This window comes from Monodon monoceros, unplaced genomic scaffold (genome assembly GCF_005190385.1).
Source record: "Monodon monoceros isolate NGI ecotype Baffin Bay Population unplaced genomic scaffold, NGI_Narwhal_1 Super_Scaffold_21, whole genome shotgun sequence".
Lineage (NCBI taxonomy): Eukaryota > Metazoa > Chordata > Mammalia > Artiodactyla > Monodontidae > Monodon > Monodon monoceros.
Genome location: NW_021703778.1, coordinates 59,142,165 through 59,161,857, shown reverse-complemented (window position 1 = coordinate 59,161,857; position 19,693 = coordinate 59,142,165). Strand labels below are relative to the sequence as shown.

General features: G+C 38.7%; 1 protein-coding gene across 1 annotated transcript in view; it reads left to right on the top strand.

Annotated features, from left to right (window-relative positions):
* Positions 1-19,486, top strand: part of PRTG (protogenin) — a 128,814-nt gene extending 109,328 nt beyond the window's left edge. Inside the window, exons 13-20 of the mRNA XM_029238541.1 lie at positions 351-537; positions 1,223-1,350; positions 4,430-4,600; positions 12,374-12,556; positions 13,977-14,097; positions 15,373-15,538; positions 17,374-17,478; positions 17,964-19,486. Coding sequence (XP_029094374.1) covers positions 351-537; positions 1,223-1,350; positions 4,430-4,600; positions 12,374-12,556; positions 13,977-14,097; positions 15,373-15,538; positions 17,374-17,478; positions 17,964-18,368 — 1,466 coding nt within the window. The 3' untranslated portion in view covers positions 18,369-19,486. The remainder of the gene's footprint in view (positions 1-350; positions 538-1,222; positions 1,351-4,429; positions 4,601-12,373; positions 12,557-13,976; positions 14,098-15,372; positions 15,539-17,373; positions 17,479-17,963) is intronic.
* The last annotated feature ends 207 nt before the right edge of the window (positions 19,487-19,693 follow it).

Here is a 19,693-nt window from a genome sequence, read left to right as displayed (position 1 = left end):
ATTTCATTCCAGTTGCTATTCAGTTTTATTGCTACTGAGAACTGTTTGGTTTTATTGCTACTAAAGAGGATGTCAGTCTAGTTTTAAGTCTACTGCTGGCTTTCTGAATGTCTTCGGCTGGTAGCTTGACTTCTCTGTGCTTCTGTCTTACATTCTAAGTATTGATAATATTTGATTCCTTATCTAACTTATGGAAGAGTCACTCAGGTTTGAATGATACATCTCTAGACCACTATGAACCTCTGGTGGAAGAAAGACCTAAAGGGTGGGGTGTTATGATTTTACCATTTTACCACTTTCTACATTAAATGTTACGCCATGTGGTAAATTAACATTGTCTTTTTCAATAGCTGTTCGTGATCGCATGGTTCCTCCTCCACCACCACCCCACCATCTCTATGCGAAGGCTAACACCTCATCTTCCATCTTCCTGCACTGGAGGAGGCCTGCGTTCACCACTGCACAAATAATTAACTACACCATCCGCTGTAACCCTGTTGGCCTGCAGAATGCTTCTTTGGTTTTATACCTTCAAACGTATGTAGTTTCTATTAATGGTTGTTTTCTTTGCTCTCCTCCCCACTCACTTCCTTCTTTACTATCTTGGGCCAACTTGAGCTTCAGCTGTAAGCATTTGTCTCAGAACTTATCTTACTTATGTCAGGGCAGGGGATTTTGCATCTTTACCATAATCAGTTTTGAAAACCGCATTTATTTTGAAATTTAATTTTCATAAATGATTTTTTTGTTGTTGTTTCCCCAACCTCGTGCAACAAGATTAGACAAGAAACTATCAGTATGATGACTTTCAAGTAGCTAAACTTAGCATATTTAAAGAAGGAAACAAGTCAATTTTCATGCTGGCATCAAAAAATAAAGCTAGTTGTTCTGCTTGCTAGGTTATAGTTAGAAAGATGCCCATCATTAAACTTTAAAAGAGTGATTTGACTTAACAGTATTTCAGAAGAAATCCCTTTGATTTGGGACATTTCTATAATGTTAATTTCCTAGTTTCCTTTCAGAGAGGCAGTTTTTAGGCTTATTTCTATAATATCCAATGTAGCATTTTAATAATCAAATTAGATTGCTTTTTAATCTAAAAAATTTTTTTAAAGAAAACGAGGGAGGTAATAAATAACAGTAACCTGTATTGATTGGAAATACTGGCAATCTTTTAGAAACAATGTGCTACCAGCATTAACTACTTTATTACTCATTATAGATCAGAAACTCACATGTTGGTTCAAGGTCTAGAACCAAACACCAAATATGAATTTGCTGTTCGACTGCATGTGGATCAACTTTCCAGTCCCTGGAGCCCCGTTGTCTACCACTCTACACTTCCAGAAGGTAAAGAAAGCAGCTCCCCTGTGGGTTTTATCTATGTATTATAAACACACACACACACACACACACACACACACACACACACACAGACGTCACTTTGAAGAAGATACTACCCTGATTGCCACCTACCAGTCTACGTGTATGTATTTATTTTGTTTCTTAACTTTTGAAGTTTCTTTTCCTTTATTACAGTAAAAATATTTTTCCTCTCAGTGTATTGCACAAGCAAGTGGGCTTAAATTTAGGGTCTCTTTAGGGGGTGCTACATTTTCTAAGAACAGGTGTGCTGTGCAAGGCTGCACCCAAGTAATTTAAAGTGGAAGAAAGTGGGTAACATATTTAATGATGTTAGGAGCCCACATTAGAATCTAACGTGAGCGGTAGCTTGATTCTGTGCATAGTGCAGTATAGATGATACCGGACTGAGCACCAATTCTGTAGCTTATCAACGGCAGTTGCTAAAATATTCCATGTCTCTAAACCTGCATTTCCTTTTTTTAAAAATTAATTTTTATTGGAGTATAGTTGCTTTACAATGTTGTTAGTTTCTGCTGTACAGCAAAGTGAATCAGCTGTATGTATACGTATATCCCCTCTTTCTTGGATTTCCTTCCCATTTAGGTCACGACAGAGCATTGAGTAGAGTTCCCTGTGCTATACAGTAGGTTCTCATTAGTTATCTACTTTATACATAGTATCAATAGTGTATGTATGTCAGTCCCCATCTCCTAATTCATCCAACTCCCCCCACCCCTGGTATCCATACATTTGTTCTCTACATCTGTGTCTCTGTTTCTGCTTTGCAAGTAAGTTCATCTGTATCATTTTTTTAGATTCCATATATAAGCAATATTTGTTTTTCTCTTTCTGACTTACTTCACTCTGTATGACAGTCTCTGGGTCCATCCACATCTTTGCAAATGACACAATTTCATTCCTTTTAATAGCTGAGTAATTTTCCATTGTGTAAATATACCACATCTTCTTTATCCATTCCTCTGTTGATGGACATTTAGGTTGCTTCCATGTCCTGGCTATTTTAAACAATGCTGCAGTGAACATTGTGGTGCATGTATCTGTTTGAGTTATGGTTTTCTCCAGGTATATGCCCAGGAGTGGGATTGCTGGGTCATATGGTAGTTCTATTTTTAGTTTTTTAAGGAACCTCCATACTGTTCTCCATAGTGGCTGTATCAATTTACATTCCCACCAACAGTGTAAGAGGGTTCCCTTTTCTCCACACCCTCTCCAGCATTTATTGTTTGCAGATTTTTTGAATATGGCCATTCTGACCAGTTTGAGGTGATAACCTCATTGTAGTTTTGATTTGCACTTCTCTAATAATTAGCAATGTTGAGCATCTTTTCATGTGCCTCTTGGCCATCCATATGTCTTCTTTGGAGGAATGTGTATTTAGTTCTTCTGCCCATTTTTTGATTGGGTTGTGGGTTTTTTTGTTTTTGTTTTTTTGATATTGAGCTGCATGAGCTGTTTGTATACTTTGGATATTAATCCCTTGTCAGTTACCTTGTTTGCAAATATCTTCTCCCATTCTGAGGGTTGTCTTTTCGTCTTGTTTATGGTTTCCTGTGTTGTGCAAAAGCTTTTAAGTTTAATTAGGTCCCATTTGTTTATTTTTGTTTTTATTTTCATTACTCTAGGAGATGGGTCAGAAAAGATCTTGCTGCAATTTATGTCAAAGAATGTCCTGCCTATGTTATCCTCTAAGAGTTTTATAGTGTATGGCCTTACATTTAGGTCTTTAATCCATTTTGAGTTTATTTTTGTGTTTAGGTGTTAGGGAGTGTTCTAATTTCATTCTTTTACATGTAGCTGTCCAGTTTTCCCAGCTCCACTTCTTAAAGAGACTGTCTGTTCTCCATTGTATATTCTTGCCTCCTTTGTCATAGATTAGGTGAACATAGGTGTGTGGGTTTATCTCTGGGCTTTCTATCTTGTTCCATTGATTTATATTTCCATTTTTGTGCCAGTACCATACTGTCTTGATTACTGTAGCTTTGTAGTATAGTCTGAAGTCAGGGAGCCTGATTCCTCCAGCTCCATTTTTCTTTCTCAAGATCACTTTGGCTATTTGGGGTCTTTTGTGTTTCCATACAAATTGTAAAATTTTTTGTTGTAATTCTGTGAAATATGCCATTGGTAATTTGATAGGGATTGCATTGAATCTGTAGATTGCTTTGGGTAGTATAGTCATTTTCACAATATTAATTCTTCCAATCCAAGAACATGGTATATCTCTCCATGCATTTCCTTCTCTCTAGAATGATGGTGAAGGTGTAGATTGCAGCTCTATTTTAATGATGCTGAGAGAAAACAAAGGAGACTTATTTAAGTGAGCATTGGGCTGTTTTGCTATGGTTTTGGCAATATTCCATATGTGAGGTAGTGCCCAAAACCAGCGCTTCACACCTTTAGCTCATATTGAACATGGGCTCCACTAAAATCCCAGGACTTCACTACCTTTCGTAAATATAAGGTATTAGTCTAAGATAGATATAAGGTAAAGGTCATAAGATATAAGGTAAGGTAGATATAAGGTAAAGTCTGTTCTATAAACTCACTGATTCACAACGGTTTGGTGAGTAACTGAACGTTTCAGTCTCAGAAGTATTTTTTGAGTGGCTTCCTAGATCAGATTAAATATACATTCTATGCATTTTAGTAAGAAATGTAGTTTAGCTTCAGTACGTAATAGAGTGAGTAATGCACAGATGCCCTGGTGGAACTGTAAACCTTTCTAGTTGTCCATGTGGCAAAACAATGTAAAGAGCCCTAAAAATGCTGAGAACCTTTGACTTAGTAGTTCCTCATCTAGGAATCTACCACCTCCTTTATATATTTTTAATGTTTTAAACATTATAAAAATGAAATGAGTTTTCAGATAAAGAAGAGAAAAATCGTATTTTGATATTGTCACTAATGAGCTGTAAAAGCTGTGATTTTGAGATGTTTTTATAGTAGTTTCTAGTTTTTTAAACTCTTATCTGTGCCTGTCCAGGTATTTGAGTACTTAATGACCATTTTCTCCTAATAATATAATATTTTCTACATGCGTGCACAGCACCAGCAGGCCCACCAGTTGGAGTGAAAGTGACATTGATCGAGGATGACACTGCCCTGGTTTCTTGGAAACCTCCTGATGGCCCAGAGACGGTTGTGACGCGTTACACTATCTTGTATGCATCCAGAAAGGCCTGGATTGCAGGAGAGTGGCAGGTCCTACACCGAGAAGGTATATATGATCATAATTTACCCAAGGGCATGAAAAGTAAGGTTATTAATGATAAGGAAACAAAGGGAAAGAGGGATCTAGAGTTTGTTTTGAATTTATGTTTATGAAGTAACAAATGATTAAGAATTTTAATTTTGTTCAAAGGACATTGGGAAGCCATCAACATACATTAAGCATGAGCCTGATTTCACGCTTCAGAAAAATCACTCTGAGTATTGTGAATAGAAGAGGCTTGGTAGAGGAGGAGTAGGGGTAAGAGTAATGCAAGGAGACTAGGAAGTAATTGTTGCAGTCCAGGAAAGAGAATGATAAGCCCGGGTTAGGGTGGCAAGGAGTGAGATGGAAAGACGAGGGTGGTTGAAAGACAGTAAGGAGGTAAAATTAACAGGACTTGGTCACTAAGGGAGGGAGGGAGAGAGAAGGTAAGGAAATGAGAATTGTTATAGATAATTACTAGATTTCCGGCGGTTGTGTGTCTTTCACTGGAGTAGCAAACACTGGAGGAAGACCTGGTTTAATGGAGAAGACCTTTGTACAGCTACTAAAATGGTCCACATTCAAATAAATTGACCCATATGAATACTAGGGTCCACTTAAGTACAGGGAAAAGCTGCTTAGGGCTTAGGAACACTGAATTTAAATTGTTTAATACCAATTTTATTTTGGCTGAGAAAAACTGTATTCTAGAATTTAACATTCTTACTTCATGCTGTTATAATATGCCCTTTTTAAATTTTGGAATCTTTCATTTGGACAGGTCTCATATATGCCAGTGTATGGATGGGCCATCACATAAACAGTATAATTTCATGATTTTGATGCTTCTTTTAACTTCTTATTGAATTATAGTTGATTTTGATACTTTTTAAATTCAGACATACATGCTCAGAACTGTTTTCCAGGCAATTAAAAGCTTAAGAAGGATTTTGAGAAGGAAATTTGTTTTCCATCTACACATTCTAAACACTTTACAGTGCCAGGCACTTCCACATACATTTTAACTTTTAAGGGGAATATTTACCCAATTAAGAGAATACACTCTAAGGTCACTTATGTGGATGTAATCCATATAACACTTTTGTAGTTGTAAAATAAACAAATGGTAACAGAAGCTGGAGTTTTGATAGTTGCATATTCATATTTTTCATTAAGCGGGTGCCCCACTAAGTAATGATTTCCTAGTCACTGAACAGCCTGGAAAGTAATAATAAGTACCTCCCAGCAATACAATTTTGTGTTTTATCCATTATATACTGCTCCCTAACAAACCACTCTAAAACTCAGCCATTTTATTTTCTCACACTTTCTGAGTCAGCAGTTTGGAGTGGGATCAGCTGGGCAGTTCTTCTTTTGGTGTCTCCTGAGGTCACTCATGAGGCTCTGATCATCTCAGGGTTTCAACAGGGTGTGGGTAGCATAAAAACAGTGGGAGAATTCGAAAATCCAGGAGAGAGGAAAGAAGCCCCACATACAAAGCTTTGCAGACCTCTGCCTGATTCACATTTGCTAACATCCCACTGGCAAAACGAATCATGTAGGCAAGCCCAGACTTAGTGTGGGAAGAGACTGCCCACAGGTATGGAGAGATGGAAGCATAATTTATGCAGGGCTATTCATCTTACAGTCTGCCACAATATTCTTAAAATATACAATTCAGTTTTCATTAATTAATTCCAAAATGATTCATTGACACAACATTTGACCAAGTGACTAACCTGATTTAATGAGTGTTATATAAGTACTTATAAAAGAATTTTGATCTCATGAGCACATACTTCCTTTGGCTCTTCATTTGTACCTGCCTAAAAAGAAACAGTATTTAGTTTTGGTTCTTTTTAATGCATTCATTTGTCAGTTTCAGACAAGGCCCAGAAAACAACATTTTTGCCTCATTGATGGCCCAATAGCAAAATGAATTGTAATTAGAAGTTTTTACTTCTGTACAAGCCTTCCTAACTATATAATAAAGCATAGGGGGAAAAATTCTATTTTTGCCATTATGCTGCTTGTGTAAATTTAAGAAACATTATCAGTGAAAAGCTTTTGTCTCTTGTTAAATGTAGGGAACCTTTTCCATAGCTAATGCTAGTAATTCATAGAGAACAAAATAAACAATATAAGTAAAAAGCAATTGAGTTTACTTTTTTCAGAGAGAAAAATATAAAGAGTTTGAGGGGGCTTCCCTGGTGGTGCAGTGGTTAGGAGTCCCCCTGCCAATGCAGGGGACATGGGTTCGAGCCCTGGTCCGGGAGGATCCCACATGCCACAGAGCATCTAAGCCCGTGCGCCACAACTACTGAGCCTGAGCTCTAGAGCCCGCGAGCCACATCTACTGAGCCCCTGTGCTGCAACTACTGAAGCCCACGTGCCTAGAGCCCATGCTCTGCAACAGGAGAAGCCCGTACACCACAATTAAGAGTAGCCCCCGCTCACTGCAACTAGAGAAAGCCCACACGCAGCAAAGAAGACCCAACACAGCCAAAAAATAAATAAATAAATATTTAAAAAAATAGGGGAAAGAATAAAGTGATGGAGGCAGCGGGGTAAGTTCTTTTGAAAGAAATGACATCTGAGCAGAGCCATATGGCTATCTGGGGGAAGTGCAAAGGCCCTGAGACAGAAGTGTGCTTGGCATTTTAGAGGAACAACAAGATGGCCAGGGTGGCTAGACAGAGTGAGGGGAAGTGGGAAATGAGGTGGGGAGGTTGCCAAGGGAAGACCTGGTAGGCCAGACTTCCTGGACCACGGATTTTTTTCTAAGAGGGATGGAAGACATTGATCTGATTTACATTTTGAAAGGATTACTTTGGCAACCCCCTAACAGCCTACCTGAAAAACTGACTATAAGGAAGTAAGAGCAGAAATTGGGAAACCACTTACTTTTTTAGTTTTTCTTTTTCTTAAAGTATATTTTATTTTATTATTTATTTTTGGCCATGCCATGGGGCATGTGGGATCTTAGTTCCCTGACCAAGGATCAAACCCATGCCCCTCACATTGAGAGCATGGAGTCTTAACCACTGGACCTCCAGGGAAGTCCCTGGGAAATCATTTAATTCGCAGGTGTCTGTGTGAGAGCTAATGGCAGTTTGGACAGGGATAATAACAAGGAAGGTAATAAGAAGCTATGAGAACATAATTTGAAGGAATAGTCTACTCGATTTGCCACAGATTGATGTGGGGTATAAGAAAAAAAAGAAACAAAATTGGTGGGGGAAATCAGAAGTTTGATTTTGAACATGTTACATTTGAGATGCCTCTTGGATGTCCAAGTAGAGAGGTTGAATAAGCAGTGGGAGGGTTAAGTTCATGGGAGAGGTATGGACTAGTGGTATAACTTAGAAGTCATCAGTATGTAGATGAAGTTAAGACTGTGGAATTGAAAAAACAAAATCACTTAGTATGGACAGAAGAGAGAAAGGTATAAGACTGCATACTGGGACTTTTCTCCAACTGTAAAATCTTACGCTTTGCTTTTTTAAAAATAAATTTATTTATTTAATTTTTGCCTGCGTTGGGTCTTCGTTGCTGCACGTGGGCTTTCTCTAGTTGTGATGAGCGGGGGCTACTCTTAATTGTGGTGTACGGGCTTCTCACTGCGGTGGTTTCTCTTGTTGCCGACAACGGGCTCTAGGCACGCAGGCTTCAGTAGTTGTGGCACATGGGCTCAGTAGTTGTGGCCCACGGGCTCTAGAGCTCAGGCTCAGTAGTTGTGGCTCACTGGCTTAGTTGCTCCACAGCATGTGGGATCTTGCCGGACCAGGGCTTGAACCCGTGTCCCCTGCATTGACGGGCGGATTCTTAACCACTGTGCCACCAGGGAAGCCCCCAGCGTCTAATATATTCTGAGAGGTTTTTTGTTTTTGTTTTTAGCATGAAACAGTGTTTTATTGTATAGGTTAAAAGCATTTGTAAGATTTGATAAATCTTTACTGAGTAGTTTATAAGTCAAGGTGCTCCAGAGAAAGAGAACCAGTAGTATTTGCATGTGTGTGTGTGTATGTATGTACAGATAGGTAGGTAGGTACATAGAGTCGGAGAGAGAGAGAGATTGAGATTGAAGGAACTGGGGCTGCTAAATCTGAATTTGCAGAGCTGGTCAGCAGGCTAGAAATTCTGACAGGAGTTGATGTTGAAGTCTTGAGCCTGGAGGCAGAATTCTTTCCTCTTCGGGGGTACTCAGTCTTTTTTCTTAAGGCTTTAAACTGATTCGATGAGGCCCACCCATATTATGGAGGGTAATTTGCTTTACTCAGAGTCTACTGGTTTAAACATTAATTTCATCTTAAAAAAGAAAACTTCACAGCCATATCTAGACTGGTGTTTGAGCTAGCAACTGGACACTATAGCCTGGCCATGATGATATATAAAACTGACCAGCATAAGTACCCATTAGGCACTAAGCATTGCTCTGGACAGTGGGGACACAGCAGTGAACTAAAGAGAGGAGGCCCCTGAGCCCCGTGAAGCTTGTGTTCTTGTAAAAGTCTGAATGTCATTTCCAGGGTGAGTTGGGGGTGGGAGGGGCAGGCAGAGGAGGAGCTGGGGAGGTCGGGGTCTGGGAAGCCAGGGAAGAGACACGTGATAGCATGAAGGTATGAGGTGATGATGTTAAGACTGGAGTGACAGCGGTGTGCCTGCAGTGGAAGGCGCTAATTGGAGGCGGAATGAATAGTAATTAGTATTTGGGGATGGACACCAACTCTTCATTTTGCAGAGAAGAAAACTCAGGTCTGGAGAGGTGATATGACAAGTTAAAGATATTGTGACATATGGTGACATTCTTTTCTTTTTCTATAAATGTATTTATTTATTTATGACTGCGTTGGGTCTTCACTGCAGTGCGTGGGCTTCTCATTGCGGTGGCTTCTCTCGATGTGAAGCACGGGCTCTAGGCTCGTGGGCTTCAGTAGTCGTGGCACGCAGGCTTAGTAGTTGTGGCACACGGGCTTAGTTGCTCCGTGCATGTGGGATCTTCCCGGACCAGGGCTCGAACCTGTATCCCCTGCATTGGCAGGTGGATTGTTAACCACTGTGCCACCAGGGAAGCCCTGCTTTTATATTTTAAATGAACATTCCTTTGGTAACAAATGGCTCATATTTTAGTATTAGTTCAGTTGGTATTTACTGAGAATTATCTTGTGCAAAGCATTATGCTAGCCACCTTCAGCTGTTCACATGTGAAAAAAATTTCTGTCCTCCAGAAAGGGAAGAGAGGAGATCAGAGGTGAGGAGGAAGACTTACTTTCATTGAGTATATACACGTGTGTCAGACACTTGTCCATGGTAGTTCATTTAATCCATATAATAATTATATGAGGTGGGAATTATTGCCCCCACAAGGAAAGTAAAGTTCAGTGACATGCCCCAAGTTGCAAATTACTTAATTGGTAACATGCCAGGACTTGATCAACATTGATCCAACGCTGAGCCTGTTAACACTGTCCGGTTTGTGAAACTCCTAGTCTAGCTAAAAGTTCAGACGCGTGTAAAAGGCTGTAGACTGAAACAATCACACCAACTGGAATTTAGACCATTTGCTGAGAGAATATAGGGACAGTCAAATCACTTTAATATTTGGGAACTGGTTTAACTGTGCTCATATGGGAACCTGAATGTTATAGTTTCCTTTTTTTGTCGGAAGGAAGACTTTCTGTGGGAGAAAGGGGAATGTGCATACACACATATACACACACAGCTCATCCATTTGTAATGTTTAAATTAAGCGAAAGAATTTTAATTTCACTAGTGATTGACTTTGCCAAACACTTTCTAAAATTAAATGTAAAGTATTCTATGATAAAATGGAGACTCAATTTATTTATATGTTGGTAAAGAAATTGAAATGCTCTTCCATCTAGCTAATGGTAACATGTCACAATACGTTGTTGCTTTTTAATTCACCTGCCTAAGAGCAAGTGGCAGTGGAAAGACTCTTCCTGATTCTAAATAGGGGTCAGTGTGTTTATTCAACAGTTGTGTATTCAAGTAGCTCACACTCTTTCTAGGCCAGGTTGAAACCGGAGCACATGAGAGCAAACCGTGTTCAGCTCCTCGCACTGCCACTGGGTTCAGCTCCCTCCCACCATGTGACCTGCAGAGGTAGCCTCTGAGTCATGGCCTCAGCTCTAAGATCACCCTGCATTTCGCTTGCATAATGAAATATATCGTAGCAAGTGCACTAGAGTAGCCAGCTCTGAGCTGGCGGTGACAGCTACCAGCTGTTGTAAGCTCTCTAAAACTATTTATTTTAAGGGTGCCCTGCATCAGGAAAAAATGAGAAGAAATTACCCCAGGGAAGCTAGGTTTCCCTGTGAATATCCACCCATAAGTGCAGTGCAAGAACAACTTACTAGCTGAATTTCTTTTATACCTGGTTTCTTAACATTAAGACTAATTCCTAGGATGGGATTCCCTTTGTAAGAAAAATACTTCAGTGCCGTGGCAGGACAAGAGCAGAAAGATACCTCAAGAAATAGCAGTGCCCAAATAGGAATCCTTCTTGGCAGTCATGCCATCAGAGAAGATACCTTTCAATACCAAATGTATATAAAATGAAATGATGATTCCTTTTGGAGAGAAGTAGATGCTAGCCAGGTTGCTGGTGATAATTTTGATAGTTAATCTGGGGTCTCAGCCTTCAACACCCTGAGGTTCCTACATAACTTTGGCATCTTCTTGCCTGTTTATATTCAGGAAATCTTAGATAATGATTAGGAGGGTGAAAAATATATTCATACTTTCAAAAATAATTGTTTCTAATTTAAGAAATAAGAACAAAATCATTTATCACAATTACTGTAAGTGGTTTAAACATTTCTAAAAGAAAAAAAAAAAAGATACTCATTGGAGTTCCCTGGCAGTCCAGTGGTTAGGACTCAGCGCTTTCACTGCAGTGGTCATGGGTTCAGTCCCTGGTCAGGGAAGTAAGATCCCGCAAGCGGTGAGGCGTGGCCAAAAAAAAAAAAGAGTCTCACGTTGGATTTTTTTTTTTTTTTTTTTTTTTTTTTTGCGGTACGCGGGCCTCTCACTGTTGTGGCCTCTCCCGTTGCGGAGCACAGACTCCGGACACGCAGGCTCAGCGGCCATGGCTCACGGGCCCAGCCGCTCCGCGGCATGCGGGATCTTCGCAGACCCGGGCACGAACCTGTGTCCCCTGCATCGGCAGGCAGACTCTCAACCACTGTGCCACCAGGGAAGCCCTCACATTGGATTTTTAAAATCTACTTGTAATTGTTGAATCTGAGTTCATTGTGTTATTTTGTCTTTACCTATGTTTGAAATATTCCATAATAAAATGTTTTAAATTCTATTTGTATCCATACCTATTTAAAGAGTAAAAAATTACATATACGTTTATATATATTTTTTGGTAAAAAAAGTGTGTATTTATATATATATGTATATACATATATGTATCCAAACAAAAATACGTGTTGATTTTACGAGCTACTCTTAAAACAAAATTACAGAGAAGGATTATATAGGGACAGTGTGCTTGGCACAATGTTAAATGAAAACTCTAGGATATAAAAATGCATGTAGTAAATATGTACTCACACATGTACAGTACACACATACATGTACACACACACAAATACACAAAAATGTTAACAATGGGAGATTGTCATTTTATTTATTTTACAGATGTTTTCTAATAAATGTGTTATTTTTATAATCAGAAAAATATTTTTAAAATAAAGGACCATGTTTGTGTGATTAAAAGAATAAATAAAAGATAGTTTACTTAATTTGTAATTGATATATTTATAGGGGCAATAACCATGGCTTTGCTAGAAAACCTTGTGGCAGGAAATATATACATTGTCAAGATATCTGCATCCAATGAGGTAGGAGAAGGACCCTTTTCAAATTCTGTGGAGCTGGCCGTACTTCCAAAGGAAACTCCTGAATCAAATCAGAGACCCAAGCGTTTAGATTCTGCTGATGTCAAAGGTTTGTATACTGCCATAATCATTGATTTCCCTTAAGAAACGAAAACACACATTTTTTTCCAGCTCCTCTCTGCTTTATTTCTGCTCCTCCCGTGACCATATCCCTAAACCCATACTCGGCTCCTTGAATTCTTGCTGGCGAGGTTCTGATGTTGTGGAGCTGCATGGCTCTCCCTGCACTCCTAGAAGGAGAAAACACTTCCCTCAGAACTAACCACGGTTTTCAGACCACTGTGCCCCAGTTACTTCTCCTCCCAGCTGTGCATCCACCAAGACAGATGAGCCACACCACCCCTGAGCTGATGGGAGCAGGCGTCTGGGGGTTTGTGGAAATAAATGGCAGTGATGGTTGTGGTGTTCAAGCTAAGAAGAGCATGGTTTTCATTAAGAGTTTTCCCCACCAAAACAACAAACAAACAAAAACAAAAACCCCATCCTCTAGAGTGAAAGTTATTTCTCTCCAGAAAGCAATTGGAAAAAATACCTTTAAAGAGCCATTCTCACTCCACTCAGGGTATCGTCCTATTGTTCTGAAGGACGCCGGGGCCCCCTGTGACCCAGGACTAGACACCTCCTTTTTCCCCTCTCTGGGGGAGGGGGCCCGGGTGGCGATGCAGGGTGTGGCAGGGGCAGCTTCAGATTGAGGAGATGCCAGCTGAATTCAGGGCGGGATTAAAGGCTCTTAGTTCCTCAGAGGATAGTCATTCAGTATTGTGTGCACTTTGGGGATGGACGCTGGGAAGGAGAGAGAGAAACAAAGAGAAGGGCAGGGAAGTCAGATTTAAGCACAGGAAGGAGGTAGCCACAGTAGCTGCCATATCATCAGGGGAAGCAGAGAGCAAGGCTCGTATTCGCTTCTCAGATACCTTGCTAGTCAAAGTGCCTAGAGACCAGCAGCGTAAATGGCACCTGGGAGCTTGTTAGACATGCAGAATTGTGCGTGGACTCTACCCCAGACCTCGTGAATCAGCATCTATCTGCATTTTAACATATCCCCTAGTGACTCTTATGCACATTAAAGTTTGAGAAGCACTGCTGTGTAAATGAAAATGCATAAATGGAAAACTAGTCTTCAGTATACAGATCTGCTTTTAAGGTAATATGACATGAAAGCTACCCTTTGGCCTATCAGTGAACATCTATGCCTTGTGCCTTTTAGCGTTATAAATTATGAACTGATGTTCATGTTTGATATAATAATACCTAGAACTCATATTTAGAATCTTCAATATGAGAAGATAAGCCAATTTTAAGGTCACTGATAAAAGAGTAATATGTCTTTTTTGCTTAGACACAGATACTGTCAAAAGTTTTCCTATGAGAGGAAGACAGATTATTGAAAAGCTAATATCTGAGAATTACGATAAATGGAATCATTTACTTTTCTGATTGACTCTGAGTACATGTGTTTCCCCTTCCAGTTTATTCAGGCTATTACCATCTGGACCAAAAATCAATGACCGGCATTGCTGTAGGTGTTGGCATAGCCTTGACCTGCATCCTCATCTGTGTTCTCATCTTGATATACCGAAGTAAAGCCAGGTGTGTTTCCATTGCTAGAGATGTTGATGTGGTTAAAAAACATTTAAATTACAGTAACCACAGAAACAAGTTGAAATCAAGTGCCTTTTAGAGTAACTGGGATTTTCCACTTTAAAATGAATGTATTATTACTTGGGTTCTTACAGCTATAGAGATGTGCTCACTTTGGAAGATTATTCTCTCACCATTTGAAAAAAATTACTGTACCAACAAAATACTCTTCAATGAGGACCTAGTTTTCTCATTTCCTTGGTATTTTGAGAAACACAAAGTATATCCTTTGGATTTTTTAAAAAAATAACCCACTTAATATGATGTATCTGCTGATTGAGGGATTCCTTACTTCCTGGAATATTTTCATATTTAAGTAGCCTGAAATGTCTGAGTCACTTGAGAGCTCTACCCTCACCACCACAGGTCATATGTTTGGGCTTCTCCAGACATGGATTAAAACAAATGTAATAACTAGGGATTAGTTGTCTATAAACTCTTGTCAGGCAATTTTATCCATGCTTTTGACTTCAGCTAAATTCTCAGCATTCAGTGAACCTCTCTGTTTCTAACCTTTTATATTTTGGCTTTTGCTTTCATTTATTAAGGTTCTTTATTTAAAAAAATCAAAGTCAAATACACATCATTTTTAGGTAATCTCCATCACTAGACTCTCTGCATTATCATAGGTTTTTCAGAGTTTATTCTGTATGTTTTTGGTACTTGTGCATAGAAACACACTCAGAAAACATGTTAAAGAATTTTAAAGTTTTTTGTATATGGAACTGGCTTAATTTTACTGTCCAAGTTTCTCACTTCAAGAATTTTTTAATGAAATCTTTATGTACATTGTTTTAGTGATGCCTAAATCTTGCATAAGTGCTACTGTAAATTTGTCATCATTAATTGTTACGTTAGTGTGACAATCTGCAGACCTGAAGGAGAGCATGTAAATTTTTTAAACTACAGTTTCTGCATATATTATAAATAAGCGACAATAATAAATAATAGTACTTTATAAATATTAAGGTTTTTACTAAGTGTAAAGAGTAATTTTATATAAACAGACATTGGGACAAAAAAAACAAGCCTTCTCACATCATAAAAGTTTGCAGCAGTGAGCTGGAGTTATAATCTAATAGTTTCTAAAGATATTTGAGAAACAAGCATTAAGGAACTCCATTGTTTGCAAAGTTGTGAACTTCCCAGATTTCACCAAATTTGGTACATTTACTTCTCTCTTCTTGTGGACTTAGAAAATTTCCTTTTCTTGCAATATTTCAGGAGATCAGCTGCCTCCAAGACAGCACAGAATGGAACTCAACAATTATCTCATACCAGTGCCTCCCTAGCCAATGGAAATGAAGTAGGAAAGAACCTGGAAGGAGCTCTAGAAAATGAAGAGTCCTTAATGCCAATGATCATGCCGAACAGCTTCATCGATGCCAAGGTACTCTGAGCTGAGCGACTGTTGTGCTACATAATCCCTCCTACCATTCATCTTATCTTTATGCGTAAAATCTTTTTACCAAAAAATTGTATGTTGAGTGTATTGTGTCCATACTTCACATAATGAAATGTGAAACCGTTTTACCCAGGTCCTTCCTTGCATACAATATTTGGGGAGAAGGTACGGATAGATAAAAGAATAAAAGATGAAGATAAATAAAATATGAGAAAGTAGCATAAATTCAATTAGTTTGGATTATGTGGAGCTGAGATGTCTTAAATAAGGACATCAAGGTCATCAGTCCATATTTACTACAATTTGGATTGTTGTGTGTATACTGGATGGAAAATTTTTTATTAATCCATTCTCAACTTAGTTTATTTGATTTTAGAACTAAATGGAGCATCAGAACATTCCAGGTGTGAATGAAAATTTTTTAAATACAGAGTATATAAATAGATGTCTCAAGATCCTACCCTGTACGGCCTTAGGAAGTTGGATATAGTAAAGAGATGTCATTGGAGGATACTACTTCATGTCCTTTCCACTATGTGTAATAATAGTACAGCGATAAGCATTTTGAATACCAACTGAAAATTATTTTTAGTCACGTTGCAGCATTAGCTATCGTGCATTACTATAATAGCCCTCATAACAAATGTGCTGTAAATTAAGTATCTGCAAACTATAGCCCAGCCCAGGCCAGCCTGCAGTCTGTTCTTGTGTGGTCATCTCTGAGCTAAGTATGTTTTTCACATTTTTAAAGGGTAGTTTGGGGGGAACAAAAAAGGAGGAAGAGGAGAAAATGCAGCAGAGGGCATGTGTGGTCTGCAAAGCCTAAGACATTTACTATCTGCCCCTTTACAGGAAAAGTTTGCCAAATCCTGCTATAAATTCTTCTTCCCCAACCTTTCCCTAAAATTCAGAATACCAAAAATATTAAAAAATTTCAGGCAATTTTGATGTTAAATTTTATATAATTATATTTAGCAGATGCAATTTACGTGTATCTAGCACAGTGCTATACACTATATACATTATGGGTAAATAATAGTAAATTGATTTTTGCTACTCCTGTTGTCTTTTTGTTTGCAACTTAATTTAGCTTTTATTTTCTGATACAAATGTAAGCCATTTAATTTATTTCAAATTAATCTAGAACATTAGAACCTAAAACTTTTAAATAAGCACAGAAAGTACCAAAATACACTGTCATTCTGTTATTACTAACTTGGAACTAGACATGAGAAAGGATTGAAGAGAAGTGAAGTGGGGAGGAAGGCATGGGAAGAGAGAGGGAGAATCTAAAATGAAAGGACACAGAGCAGAGTGGGGGCCTGAATTGAAGCAGAGAAGCCAGTTTGGAGGCCAGGTCTCTGAATTCCCTTGGGTTAGCCTAAGAGCTGATCCCCCGTCTATTGCCATTTTGTTGAGCATATGTGGGCCCATTTTTCTCTTCCTAAATCCTTTTTAAATTTTTCAACCATGTGGAAAGGTTGAAAAAATTTAATAAATGCACAAATAATTGTCAGTATCTTTTCATACTTTTGTATCTCTCTCTCTAAATTTTTGTTTCCTCTGTCATTTGAAAATAAGTTTTGGAATCCTTACACTTCACCCCAAATACTTCAGCATATATATCTCTCTTAGGAATAAACCTATTATATCTTTTTGATCACGAACAAGTACCCTGTATTTGTTGTGTGCTGCTAGTGTAAAAGAAGAAATAATAATGTCTGTGATCATTTTTTTCTTTTAACATTTAAAAATTTTGTGTACTACTTGTAATAAACTGAAATCTATAATATGTGCATTTTCCCCTTTTATATCTCCAGGGAGGAACTGACCTGATAATTAATAGCTATGGTCCTATAATTAAAAACAACACTAAGAAAAAATGGCTTTTTTTCCAAGATTCTAAGAAGATAAAAGCTGAGCAGGTAACTCACCCATTAAATGGAAAAAATCTTTTGCTACCCCTGGTATATGAGATGGTAATTTTAAAAAGAGGAAAATGTAAGTGAGTTTTTTTTTTAACTTCTTTGTTCTTTCTAGCCATGATTTTATTAATTTGGGGCATGACTCTATGGAAAGCCATGGGGATTGATGACCGAAGTGACAATTGGAATAGTAATCAGAGCTGTGGTTTTCAGTGGGAGTTGAGGGGCAATGGAGAAAGGGATGGGGCAGGAGCCTTCCTCAAAATCACTGAAGAAGCCTTTTGACATTTCACTTGCCCCAGTAATTCTGATGTGTTCACACTCCTCGGAGAACCGCTGACCTAGACAGTTCCTTCATCATGATCTTTTACCCATGTACTCGATCAGTTTGCTAGCTCAGCACACACACAATATGCAAAACCAGATTTGTTATTTTTTAAGAGCACTCTGTTATCACTGATGGTGTTTTATGTATTTTTACCCAGCCTCAAAGAAGATTTACTCAAGCGGTCTGCTTTTACCAGCCAGGCACTACCGTATTAATCAGTGACGAGGACTCCCCCAGCTCCGCAGGTCATACAGCCAGCTTCCCAAGACCCTTTGGTGTTGCAACTGATACTGAGCATTCAGCGAATAGTGAAGGCAGCCACGAAACGGGGGATTCTGGAAGGTTCTCCCATGAGTCCAATGATGAAATACACCTGTCCTCAGTTATAAGTACCACACCCCTGACCCCCAGTTCCTTCACTGGCACTGATTCGAGTGGGGATCCCTCGATGAGAAAGTGTGAAGAACATGCAGTGCCATCAGATGCTGAGCAGATTTCCTCTTCAGTTCCTCAGCCACCATCTGCCATGCTCTGCTTTGATAAAAAGGATTTTCCAATCTAGATAGCCACGTCCAGGTATTCTCACCTTTAAGTCTTTTCGAAGGACAGTGAACAGGGAGCCAAAGCCTTTTGTGAAAATCATGATATCTTATTGGGTATTTCACCTTTTTTGAATGTGTTGTTTTTTTTTTTTTATCTTTAAGCTCACGTATTTTGAATGTTTCAGTGTCAGCAATGTGAAAAGACAGTCAAGATATTTGACTGGATTATGAAATATATCACTGGAGCAAAGGGAAGACTTCTGAAAGCCCCTTTGCTGACTATCTACCTCAGTTTGCCACATGGCAAACTCAGAAGACAACTTTGTTACCTCATTTGTTGTGATAGTTTCTCAGCTACATAACCGATGACTTCCTAGTCGCGTTTTGTTTTCATTGCTGTATGTGTAATGTGTGTGATCAAAGGAGTCATATAGGTAGATGAGTAAGAATGTTTATCTGAAGCTCTGATTTAAGAAACAACAGCAACAAACTATGACCTCTGTATGGTTTGGATAATTTAACACCTCCAACTGTGAGGACTGAAACCGCAGAGAAAAGTGGGACTGTTGACTTTACTGAATGACCAAAACAAAAAAGCATATCTCTTTTGAGAATAGAACTGTTCAGTAGCATACAGGGACTCCTATTGCTTCTAGAGCCTTTATGTTGTGGGCATTAGAGTCTTGAGTGCTTTATCTGCTGTATCCCAAACCTCAGCCTGCCTAGAAGCCGTGCCTTTCCTACCTGCTCCTTTGCCTGACAGTTGGCCAAAGGCTGCACTGTCTAGTTTGCAAAGCATCCTCAACCTTTCCAGAATTAGTTGCAAAACTCCTTGCAGGAAATAGACTTCCAAAGAGAACAGGTTAGGGTTGGTGTTTTGTGTTGTTTTTTTTTATCCCAGCTTGGCTTAAAGGGGTAAAGAGGTTTCATTAAATATTAATAACGAAGATAAATGCAGCAGTAGACAGTAAAATGAACTTGAGGTTATCACGGTAACAGTGCCTTCCATTATATATTATGAAGTTCTTTGCCTTATACCTTTTTAATATTCATGAAGTTGTTCAGGATAAGAGTACAGAAAGTTGCCTTAAGAGTTTCTTGGATTTTATCAGTAACTCTTTTGATGTACAGTATTTTATCAAAGCATTTTGGTTTGTTTTTATGCAGGTTTTGTTTAGGGATAAGTATTCAGATCTCTACCAACTTGGTTGTATTTTCTTGAATTCTTAAGAGAATTTGGTACTCTGTTTAATCTTCCTTCAGTGTCAATGCTGTGAATGAGGAATGCTAACTCCAGGAGTGAGTTAATCCTCTTGCTGGTTTGAAATCAGTAAACTGTTTACTT